This window comes from Lutra lutra, chromosome 1, assembly GCF_902655055.1.
Source record: "Lutra lutra chromosome 1, mLutLut1.2, whole genome shotgun sequence".
Lineage (NCBI taxonomy): Eukaryota > Metazoa > Chordata > Mammalia > Carnivora > Mustelidae > Lutra > Lutra lutra.
Window position 1 is genome coordinate 54,188,941 of NC_062278.1, and position 13,281 is coordinate 54,202,221.

A 13,281-nucleotide genomic window follows, 5' to 3' on the forward strand; every position below is an offset into this window, starting at 1 on the left:
CTTAAGGGATGTTTCACAGATTAAGATAATTCAAAGTTTTCAAAGTGCTTGCAAATTTTGGCATAATTGCTATAAATATAATTTCAAAAGCAAAAAAGTAAGATAACTGAGGAAACATGTTTATCATCTGAAAATAATCCACAAGAATTCCCAACTTATTATGAAATGAATACAATTTTAAAACCACAGAATCACCATTGTTCATAAATTAAGAAAAACCAGAAATAGGAGACAGCTTAGTAAGTGATACTATCAGTTACTCCCATTAGGAAAAATACTAACTAAAATTTCAGGCACTGTCGTAAGCACTATCCATATATTAACTAATATAACCCTATGAGGTAGGTACCATTATTATCCCCATTTTACCAGTGAGAGAGTGGAGAGTTAACAAAATTTGAAGGAGGTCACAAAGCTGAGCAGTCGTGAGCAGGAAATTTCACTCAGGAGGACTCATGAGCCTAGTCATTCCGTCACTAACCTACCACTATCCTACACGATAGCATCAGGAACTAGTGGTTCCTCAATATTGGATTCATAACCTAGGTTAAAGTTTTATAATAGCTGCCTACTACTGATCATTCAAAAATGAAAAAAAAAGGTGACTATTTTGTTCAAATCACAAATTTCAAAATTAAATAAACTACTATAATCAATATATATCTTTTGCTCTACTTGAAAAGTTTCAGCTTTTAATAACTTGTCCTAGTAATTAGAATATTCCTTGGGTGATATATATATATATATATATATATATATTTTAAGATTTTGTTTATTTATTTGAGAGAGAGAGAGAGAGAATGAAAGAGAGAGAGAGAGCATGAGAGGAGAGAGGTCGGCTGGAGAAGCAAACTCCCTGCTGAGTAGGGAGCCCGATGTAGGACTTGATCCTGGGACTCCACAATCATGCCCTGAGATGGAGGCAGTCACTTAACCAACTGAGCCACTCAGGCGCCCCTTGGGATATATTTTTTTTACATAGTAAGAGCTTTTAAAATGTTTGTTGCTAGAGTCCAATTTAAAATGTTAATGCATGAAGTTTATGCATTTGCATTCTAAAGATGCTTTATTTAATGGAGTCAACTTTTAAAACACCTACGGAAGGCCTCTGTTAGGACCAACCAAAAACCTTTCCCAAATTTTACTGTCCAGGCACATCACGATACAGTCAGTACGAATTTAATGCAGTCAAGCATTCGCTCTACAGGGATTTTATTTTCTCCTCTTTTTCATTCCTACTGTCATCACCGTCATTAGGGAAATAATTTGTAACATTTTTGGATGACTTGGGTAGCCCCTACATTACTCCCAAAGTGAAACAGGAGCTCCCAACATTTTATTTGATCACATTTATACAAAAAGACACAACATGTCATTAAAACCATCTTTTTTTTTTTAAACATTTTTAATTTATTTATTTGAGAGAAGAGAGAGACAGTGAGAGAGAGCATGAGCGAGGAGAAGGTCAGAGGGAGAAGCAGACTCCCCGTGGAGCTGGGAGCCCGATGTGGGACTCGATCCCGGGACTCCAGGATCATGACCTGAGCCGAAGGCAGTCGCTCAACCAACTGAGCCACCCAGGCGCCCCTCATTATAACCATCTTAAAGGCAAATATAACCTTACAAATTTTCACTGAGGCTGGAAATGTGAAGGGTGGTTCCTTTTGAGGGAAGATACAATAAAAGATTATTCTTTGTGCCTTCAGTGTGATCATCTGAGCTGGCTTCTCACCTCTCTTACACATTTTTCCCCCGACAGTACTCTCTAAATACGGGACATTCATAAATCTCTTTAATCATATTCCGTATTAAAATCAGAGCTCACTGACTTTGTGTAATTTTATTTTGAACATTCCAGATATCTTTCTTTTCAAATATCTGGAAAACGATGCAGAAGAAATAATCACAGGAAGAAATTAATTTTACTTTTAATTGAATTAAAGTCCTTGGCAGGAATTCAAAACAAGGCTGCATATCCAATTGATATATGTATATCCATTTTTATTTTGAAAAGAAGATGTGAAGAAGATAGTTTAGAATTTGTGCCATCCGTAAGCTCAGAAGCCATGTTCTAGATTCCTCGGGTGGGAGAGGAGTTGGGGACCACAGTATGGAAACATCCCTCACTTCACACCTCATGTGGTAAGCCTGCACCATCACGGCTGGGCAATATGCTACTACAAAAAGATGTGGAGGAGTTCTGGATGCAGAAGGAAAAATGTTTTTTTAAGAAAAATGTTTTGTGGAATAGTGAGGAGGTGAAAGAAAACTGCAAGTTTTATCGCCGCACCCAGAGTGCTACTGCTTCAAAGGTCTCCAGAGAGGTGATTATTCAACTTACTTAGTATGCTGTGCAAACTCTGGCTTGCTTATTCAATTTATTAAATAATACAGATGTTTCAGAAGGAGAAAAAAGTATGTGACACCTCTTCAGAGGCATGACTAATGGGCCATTAGGACAGAAATGAAAGGGTAACGACTCGCCGCCTGGAACAGCTAACTGACACGGCGACCATGCATTTCTGAGGGTTTCCGTTAATTACATAAAATTTCAGTTTCCAATGAATTCAATTAAACCAAAGTAGGGCAACAAATGGAAGGAAAAGTTGGTGAAGAATGACTTGCTAAAAATGCACCCTGGCTTTGAACACATAATGTTTTATGGTCAGGGTTTAATATTTCTTTCCTATTGGACTCTGACTGATTTATCAGAGCTTCTTGGCAGCCGCACAACCTTTAAAATCCTTTTCCAATAAGCATGCCCATCCAAAGTAGCAAAAAGTAACAAAAGATGTCTCGAATCTATAATTAAATTTGAAGGATAACAAGATGTTCATTTCAAGTAATGACTATTAATACCATGCTCCTTTATAAAACTTTCAGATTTAATTTTACCTTCTGGAGGGTCAGGCCTGGGTCTTGTGTTCTTCCTAGCTCAGAGATTAGTACAGAACCTGGGACACAGCAGCTGCCCAGGAATGTTTCCTAAATATATGGATAAGTATATGGATTTGAGATATTGCAGAATGATGGGTAAAACAATCCATGTCTGTTCCCACCAAGAAAAGTAACAAATGATCTCTATGCCTAATTAAGTTTGAAAACAACCTGTCCTCTAATAGAAAAAATAAACAAGCATATAAAACAAAAAGAATGGATTTAAAACGGGGTGCCTGGGTGGCTCAGTGGGTTAAGCCTCTGCCTTCGGCTCAGGTCATGATCTCAGGGTCCTGAGATCGAGCTCCGCTTTGGGCTCTCCACTCAGTGGGGAGCCTGATTCCCCACCTCTCTCTCTGCCTGCCTCTCTGCCTACTTGTAATCTCTGTCAAATAAAAAAAAAAAATAAAAAAAAAAAGAATGGCTTTAAAGTCAGAAAATATGGACTCTAGCTCTGTACCAGTTTGAATAAAGAGAACACTGAAAAAGAGAGATATATTGCCCTTTGGAGTCATGTCCAGACTTCATAGTCCTACAACATTTCCCATTGCATCTACAGGTTTAGATACAACCTTTGACATATCCTGCAGAACTATGGAAATGTTCACTAACTGTTTTTTTTACTTCTCATGTTCACCATCGATTAAGTGAAGTCCTGTGAGCAGCTTACTGAGGTCCCGATGTGAGGCTTTTAGAGTATCTGTGGTTTGTCACTGCATTTTAACCAGATTAACGTTGTAAGTTATAAGAATTTTGTTTTTATTAAGTAACGGGCATTTTGCAATAACGTGCTTAAATGATTGTCAAACACTGCTATCCATATTATATAAAAACAGCCAAAAAGATCTGCTGGTTGGCAGGAAGCACCACTTTGTGAAATCTGTATGTAAAGGTAGAAATATTCAGGTTAACCCAAAGTGGAAATGTTCAAAAATTGATGCTTCCTTTAACTTCTAAGATCCCACTGAGATAGAACAAGTGTTGAATAGCACTTTGCAATTCGCAAACCTTGGCCCAAGAACAATTTTCTTCAGGGTAGAGAAAACTTGAACCAGGGATCACCATGCAATGCTTCTTGGTGTAAAAAAGTAATAAAGAGAAAATCACAGTTTTACTGCCTCTAGCTTAGTGCCAGTATTATTGCAAGTGGTAACAGTATAACGTGCCTCAAAAATAAGTAGACAAAATCAAAATGTGAAAAGTTGAAGGGAATCATCCAGCAGCTACTGAATGGAACAAATGGATCTTAGGTTTAAAATTCTTAGAACTTATTCTCAGATCTTGGACATAATAAAAGGTATTTGAAAAAAATATAGATATTTTCTCAAAAGAAAAATGAACAGAACTAAGACATTTGATCTATTATATCAACATTTTATCCAATTTATCTATTTAACATCTTTTTAATGTAATCTTAAGTCTACTCTTTACACTACCTAGCATACAGTCCATAAACATTTACTGAGTACCTACCACGGAGGAGGCCGGTAGCACCCTAGAATAAAGGGATTCCAAATTAGGTTCTTGAAGAGAAACAGGTAAATATGTAATGTTTACAGTACAAATCCAATGAGGTAAGAGTTTACAGGGACATATACAAAATGTATCAGAAGAATATTTATAATTACAACATGTCTTGTGTGGAAGAATTAAAAAAATAATGTTGAAATAATGCTTTTGAACATTTTTCATTAACCTATATGCAAAATTTTTGATCAGATTAAAATAATCACATTATTTGCTAGTAGCAGGAGTCTGATGAAATCTGAGCATTATTTCAACCTTCTGAGTATTTTTGTATTTGTTATTTTTTGGTTCCTACTTCACTTAGTAAACCACTACTTCTTGATGACCTTCTCTTGAAACTTTACTCAAAGACTAAGTCATCAGTGCTTGGCAATTTATGCACTTCCTCAATTTCTAAAAGTAAAACTGAGAAGTATTTCAGACTAATAAAGAAAAAAAAAAAGTGAATGTTGACAATTTACAATATGATTGGGCACATCTTTACCTAAGGCCATTAGACCAATATGAAAAATCATGAAGTGAATCAAGGAACTGATTAGCTGCTGGCAAGAGGAACTGTACTATTTGGAGAATGCACAGTAATATACAGAAAAGCTGTGGTGATGTGAGGGACAAAGGATTCATAACACAGCCCTGGCAACAGGGAAACTCTCTTGGGTCTTTGGCACACAACGTACTTATTTATTGCAAAGAGTTCACAAACTTTACTACATAAAATGTGTTGTATTGTCCCTGAAATTGTAGAACATAGGTTTCTTTCAAGAAGTATACAAAAAGTAAAATAAAATCTGTTTGTTTTATATTCAGTCATACTCTCTTACTTACTCTGGGCTACAAGATAAACAGCTACTCTGTATGATGCTTTCAACAATAATCTTTAGTGAGCAAAGATTTTGCCAAACTAATGGGAGCTTCTGACTTTTAACCTACTTAACTTCCAAATACTACGCAGATATCAAGTTAAAGCTGCCAAGTCCTGCCATAGGGACATATGTATGTCCTTGCTCCCAGACTGAGGCCCCAAGAGTAGAGGCCAAAGACATAGGCCATCTGTGGGGCCAGAGAGTACTGGGAGTTTGTTTCAGCCTAAAATTCTGGTCTCTTTAGGGTGAAATACAAAGTTTTTAGCTTCTCTGTACCGATGAGAACCATACCACCACCTCAAAGTCATAAGTCAACCCAAAGGGGTGACAAACACAATTTCCTTCTATTTATTCTGAGATACTGAATGGGTATCAGGTAAAGTCAATCATAACAGTCCCATCTGTCAGTCAGGCACTGAGTCAGTTTCCTGGCAATAGTTCCTATTGATTGATGTGAAATACACTTGCAAACAGTTCTCTCTTCTACCAGAATAACTTACTGAAAGTCATTTATAAAAAAACACTGTTAAGTCTGCAGAACAATTAGCATAACTTACATAGCAGTCAAGTGCATATACAGCGAGAGTAAGTTTGCTGATGCCACACTGAGCATACCTCCTCCTCCAACTTCTCCACGTATTGCACAAAATTCACCGACATCATGAAGGGAAATTAGAGCATGGGTATCAAGGAAAACCAAAGTAAAATATAAACCAAATGTATACTGAAAAAGACAACTGTAGGGATACTGAATAATTTTTACCGAGGTAGGAAAGATCTCTAGGCGTTCAGAACAGGCACTGAAAACATAAATCAGGGGCGCCTGGGTGGCTCAGTAGGTTGAGCATCGACTCTTAATTTTGGCTCAGGTCATGATCTCTGCGTCCTGGGGTCAAGCCCCTTGTTGGGATTTGTGCTCAGTAGAGGGAGTCTGCTTAAGTGTGCTCTCTCCCTCTCCCTCTCCTTCTGCCCCTCCCCCACTCACATGCTCGCTCTCCCTCTGTCTCCCTTCTCTCTCCCAAATAATAAGTATTTAAAAAAAAGAAAGAAAGAAAAGAAAACATAAGTCAATTGTAATTCATTTCTTTGTTCTTCCTCTTTTTCTTCATTTCTCAAATCTCCCCAAAGGAAGAAGGAGGTCTTTTTTTATAAGATTGTGAAAATGTGAAAATCCTTGTATTTAATTACTAAGTAATGAGTTCAACAGCACCAGTGGTCTCAAGAGACTATTCTGGGTTGGACAGATCAAGGACTGAGACGGCTCAGGAATGGGGTAAGGTTGTCAATTATATACTCAACAGCAAAGTCTTAAAAAGGTTTGAAAATTTAATTATTTGCTTTCTAAGCCCTATCAATAATATTGACTTCAGTACTGACTGTATTAAATAGCAGTTAAAAAATGACTTGATCAAAATATCCTGTGACTCCTTCAAATACTCAAAACTGGAAATTTGTCCAAAGATCCATTTTCAAACCCCCAGCCTCTGTTACAGATAAAGAAATATAAGAAAGCCCTTACGGAAGCCAATTATTCTCGAGGTTTTAGTCTAAAACATTAAATCAGTTTATATTTATTGAGGTACAATGACTGTGCTCGCTTCGGCAGCACATATACTAAAAAAAATGAGGTACAATGACTTATGGCTAAATCCTAAAATTAAATTATATAGGCAAAAGAAACAACATAAAGCACAGCAAAAAAATGAAATTATATAAAACAGAAAATCAAATACATGAGATTTTTTTAAACAACTACTCAAAGAAAGCACTTAACAGACCATCTCCTGACTCATTAAGATGAAAAAAGCTGCAAGGAAAAATAGTAAGAGGGCACAGAAGGACGACATCAGTGTTGCTCCTTAAACCTGGATCATACCTGCCATGCTGTGAGGCAAGAGGTGCACATCAAATGCCCACAAGGCTCAATCTTGACATCTTTGTCATTTTCAGCACAAATTTTACAGAGCTGAAAAGTGGAGCCCATTTCACAATATAATTCATATTGTTCCTGGAATTTGGGAAGGAAAAAAAAGGCAGTGTTAATGTATTTCTAACATTAACTCTTAATATTGAATTTTCTCAAGTACAATGACTTACAGTAAATTCCTCACCCCTGAGCCTGTCAGGAATATGTTATCATTTAAGACATGTTTTAAACTGTTAATCACAATTTGGTTTACAAAGTTATTTTTTAAAAACATTTGAGCTTTTATCTGTAATTGTATAAGCTTTTTTAATACTACAGATTAATGTTTTGTACTGTTCCTTTAGGAAGGGACTTGCTTCAATGGTGACTCAAAAGACAAACTTACAGTTTTAGAAATTATAAATAACTTTAACTTTAAACTTTAAACTTTAAATAACTTTGTCTCAAAAGACAAACTTATGGTTTAGAGATTATAAATAACTTTAGTTTCTTTGTCAGTGCCACATATGCATCTAATTTTACTGTAAAATTGCAAATACACACACACACACACACACACATATATATGACTCTGACTGAACATCAAATTTTATTTCCGAAATACCTTTAGAAATTCCAGAACAGAAGAGAAGCAGCATTGTCAAGCACTTCTTGCGTGCTGTGGACTGTGGTCCACATTTATTATTTCATATAATCTCCAAGGCATAATAAGATACATCGAATTAAAAAAATACCTGAGGCTCAACAAGTTTAAATTGTTTTCCTCAAATTCTGTATCAAATCTCTAAACTGCATACTCTTTTCCCAATACAGTACTGTAAGGAAAACTAATCACTTCAGCAAGCAAAAATTGTTTCATTAAATATCTATTCTCTTGATATACTAGTTTTGAACATTTTGACATAGTAAAATTCTTGGTGTCCAAATACTGAAAAGATCTATGTCACAAAGAAGATATAAATATATCAGTATGTGTAAAGAAAATATGAAAAAATGTTAATAGGGATAGAAAAAAAGGAATTATGGAAATAAAAATTTAGTTAAATAAATATTTATTTATTTCAGGTAATAAGTGTCTCTATTAGGTACCTGGCCCTGGGCATGATAAATAAGTGACAATATTTAACCACTAGTCTACTAAAAGATCTTATACTCTGGGTGAAAAAATATATATATACATATAAATACACACACACACACAAAGATACACATGCACATACACACACATTCATATATAAATTGTGTCCACCATAAAGTGCACATATGTGACTATTTAATCTTTAAAGAAAATAAGAAAAAAAAAGACAAGAATGGATCAAGATGAAAAATAAAGAAATCCAAAGCAATTAAAAATAAACTGGAAGTCACAGAAATCTCTAAAATAATAGCTAAGGATTTATATTGTTATGATATCCAAAGGACCGATTTGCAATTATTAAAAAATTACAATGAGCTAAAAGCACAGATACAAAACTTAATGGAACCAAAGCTGTAAGTTATTTAAATATTTTATTTGAAATATTTTATTGAATAATTTAATGGAATGATATTATTCCTGAATACGTATTTTTAAACCATGGTTTTATAAAGAGGAACTGTCTTTTGTGAGTATCCTTTTATATGTATTAAAACATAAGGAATCACTACATAATTAAAAAAATGTCAAATATACTTTATACTTTAAAAACCGTCCATCAGCTACACATACGTCAACAAATATGTTTCACATAATAATACCAAGACCACCGGGATGAAATCTGGAGAATTTGAAATAAAATTTAAAAAGTTACCTTTTGTCTTCCTCCAAATCTATAATTTCTGGTTCTTATTTATTATACAAAGCACAAAAATATATAAATTATAAAATATTTTAAAAACCAGAATATGTAAAACAAAATAATCAGGTTCTCCCTTTCACCTTCTTCCTAATTCCCCAAACCTTCTTAACTCCTCAGTTAAGTAATATTGCCAGTTTGGTATTTCTTAATTTTTATTTTTAAAAAATATATTCATATGTTCATACATGGTAATTTCTTTCTTCCTTTATTTCTTTTCAGAAATTGAACTTACATATAATGTAACTTTACAAAATGAAATGTTACATAATTGAGCTTCTCAGTAATGGAACTCTTTTACATAATAATGGTGCCTAAGTTCCCATGTGACTATGTGGAGCTACCTCCCTCCTCTTAATGACTTACAGTATAATGCAGTATGAATATACTATGGTTTACTTAACCTATGATTAAATAGTTTATAATTTTCCCTTTTAGGAAAAATGCTAAAGTGAATACCGCAATGAACAGATCTTTCTGTGTATATGTGAGTGATATATACAGAATCCAGAGTCAAAATGTTTTTATTTAGATTTTGATAATTAACTGAATATTACCCTTAAGAAAAGCTTACTAAGTTACACTCCCATTCAATCTATGAGGTTGCCAACGACGGATTTATAAGAATATAATTATTAACTTCAATAAGCTTCAAGTATTAATTTGACTCTAAAAGCTAATACATACCATTACTCTAAACTTCCTTGGAGTTTTCTAAACCTATGGCTCTCTCCTCATATCATTTTACTTACCAATGGATTTACCTATCTATCCATCTGCATAAATGACAATATTATATTGGAAGCAAGAATATTAACAGAGAAACTTTTATCCAAAAGAAGGAGAAAATAATGTATTTTTTTCAAACACTCTTAGAATCCCTTAAAGTATGTTTTGCATGAAACACCTGTACATAATTTTAGCTACAGTATAAGAGGATGCTTTTTATTTCAAAAGCATTAGATACTTAACGATTATAAAGGGGTTACCAGAAATTATCTTTACCTGCGTAACTTTTATATGGTCATGGGGTGTGGGTTCACACAATCCAGTTAAATCAGGATTATAACTCCTCCCATCAGGATAAAGATAGCTGGGTTATAAATAGAAACTTTATTACCACAAATATACATTCTTAAATTGCATCTAAGATCATTTAATCAGATTCTTCTATATTCAAACCTACATGCTGAAGTTTCCTTTTTATGTAACTTATAACAAGAAACTTTGTTATCACTGTTTCCATAATATTACCAGTTATCTTAGGACATTTAAAATCTAGAAATCATTTTCATATAAGAAATACATAATGAATATGGACTTGGCCACTAAGCAACTATTTCCAGTTAAATACCTTTACTAAAGGTCCTTTAGGTAAGTTAAGATTTTATTTTTCTGGTCATTCATGGTCTATTCCAAAATACTATGAACGTAACACCTATTTGCAATGTGTCTTTCAGTGTGAAGCCCAGTTAATATTAGATACATCATTTAACAACATGCTTAATAACATGAGGGTAAAAAATGGAATTAAAGCCTGCAAGTTTCCTACAAAAGTTATGCAAACCCCTCCATGGTTCCTGTTTCTCCAGTTTCCCATCCTCTGCCTTTCCACCTCACCTTCTGGTCACCCCTATGTGCACATGAGTCCCCCCGCCCCCCCACACGTGCTTAAAGAAATTAGAAAATGCTACAATTATATGTTTCATTTAGCTACAGACACAGAATCATTTATAAATGTGAGGCTCCACTGTTACAAAAAATTAAAATAAGAACTAAAAGTTATAGCAATAAGGCCATCTTGTTAAAAGGTTTTATTCATTCAGACATTGATTTAAAAATGAAGTTTATGGTGTTGGTAAATACCTACTTTTTATTTTAAAAAATGGTAATATTACTGCTGGGTCATGTTAATGATTAAGTTATAGAGTTAATTTTGTTTGGTAGTACTCTGTTCTAGGTTGCCTGAATGAAAAATTCAGAATATATTACTACTATGATCAGTATTTTAAGGGGCAAAACCATACCAAAACTGTTCTGTGAAGTAATAAAAAATACTTACCCTTAAATAGTCTAAAAATATGCTTGTAAGTGTTAAAATTTACCTAGTAAGACCAGAAAAAAATGAACTTCAAGGACAGACAATTCTCGTATTCTCGCAGGGTAAGACACAAATCAGTAGATCAGTGAGATATACACATATAATATATATTATAAATATATTTATATAAATTTATATAAATATATTTATAATATATATTTATATATATTATATGTATATATTTACAATTTAGGAAAGGGAGTTGACTACATCTAAAATGATAAATTTAGAGTGTTTTTAGAGATGGATTATTATAAATATTAAGTGAACAGTGCTAAGTGAGAGTTGAAAAGTAACTTTCTTCTTATACCCTAAATAATGGCCAGTTTTAAAATTATTATATAATATTTTGCTCATCACACTTAAAAAGCATGTAGAAATTCTATGAAGAATTCAAACCTGAAAGATTAAAAAAATGACAATGAGGTTGCTAGAGGAAAGGTTAAAAGGGTCTAACTAATGTATATTCTCCTCAGTAAAGAAGGGTACTACTGTTGAGACCCTCTCAATGGCAGGCAAAGAATAAAGAATCTCAGCTTGTTATGGAAGTAAACTTCTTAATTACCTATGTTATACTATATTGGATTAGCTGACCCCGATGATAGCTAGATCAGATAATATCTTGTGTTTTACTGATCTTAGAGGAAAAAAAAAAATCTATCTGATATATCTATTTTAATACAGATATATAATACATCTATATAGATATAAAGATATCTATATTAAAATAGACATAAGATAATATAGATATATTCCATTATATCTATTTTAATAAAATCTAAAATCTGATCTAGTTTTAAATAAGATTAAAATGTTAATCTGACCTATTTTAATGTAATCTATCACTAAAGTTCAAATTCAACTAATTAAATGCCTCTGAAGGGGTGTGTGTCTGTGTATGTGTGTGTGTAAATATTAACATCTGATTTGCGTTGGAGTTCAGAGGCTAAACTACTGATCACAATATTATAATTAGTTTTTTTTACTGGCTTTTAAAAAATAGATGGAAGGCATTATAAACAAAATGAATAAGCTGTATCAAAATTAATACATGTACAGAGTTGCTCACTCATAACCTCTATTTATAAAGTAAAACTTTACAGCGTATTTTCTTAAAAACAAAATCCTGTAATCACAGTGAATCAAAAGTTACAAAAATGATCCTTAGATGCATTACAAGTAAGGTATAAATAACTGAGGATAGCAAATGTATGATAAGTTAAAAAAAAACAGAAATACAAACTTGTTACCAGTTTGCCATACAATTCTTACGTAACTATTTTTTGAAAGCTCATAACTTATAAAAAAATGCATTTTTTCTTCATATGTATGCTATCACTTTTTCATTCTTCTTTGCAATTATTAGAAAAGGTGTAACTTAAATTATTTTCTCTTTGCTAACTCTTTTGGGCTTTCTCCTACTAGGTTTCTATCACAATCTGTGCTGTAGCAAATAAAGGAACATCCATCCCCGAGTTACTCAGTAAGGGCAAAGGGCAAGAAAAGTGAGCATGATGATATGACAATGGAACAAAACAACACAGAAAAGAGAATAAAAAGATGAAGGGAATGGCACAGGACTAAAACAAATGAGAGATATTTACTAGGAAGGCTCCTATCAGATGGTCTAAACTTTGTAGAGAAAAAAAGTCACTCTTATTCTAAAAGACAAAAGAGAATTTACTTATTTTTAAATTTTAAAAAAGAATAGCTTAAGTTAAACTAAATTCAGCTCTTAACATATAATTCTGGAATAGGGACTGAATATCAGTGTGACTAAAGGAAGAAAGACACAGAGAGAAAAAGCAGGGAAAGGGGTAAGAAAAGCGTAAGAAGAAAGAGAAAATCTGGTACTTGTAGTCAAACAAAAAGGAAAACTAGCAACTTGAGGGTTACACGAAGCAAGAGAAAGTCTTTTATTTTAAAGAATTATCTTTTTGGGATGCCTGGGTGGCTCAGTTGGTTGGGCGGCTGCCTTCGGCTCAGGTCATGATCCCAGGGTCCCGGGATCGAGTCCCACATCGGGCTCCTTGCTTGCCAGGGAGCCTGCTTCTCCCTCTGCATCTGCCTGCCACTCTGTCTGCCTGTGCT

At 33.8% G+C, this 13,281-nt stretch overlaps 1 protein-coding gene across 6 annotated transcripts in view; it reads right to left on the bottom strand.

Moving 5' to 3' along the window:
* CBLB (Cbl proto-oncogene B) overlaps nucleotides 1-13,281 on the bottom strand; it is a 226,102-nt gene that overhangs the window by 87,226 nt on the left and 125,595 nt on the right. For all 6 annotated transcript variants that reach the window (XM_047723550.1, XM_047723547.1, XM_047723549.1 and 3 more), the window contains exons 8-9: nucleotides 10,095-10,182; nucleotides 7,204-7,335 (exon numbers count right to left, since the gene is read on the bottom strand). In XM_047723550.1, the coding sequence (XP_047579506.1) occupies nucleotides 7,204-7,335; nucleotides 10,095-10,182 (220 nt within the window). The remainder of the gene's footprint in view (nucleotides 1-7,203; nucleotides 7,336-10,094; nucleotides 10,183-13,281) is intronic.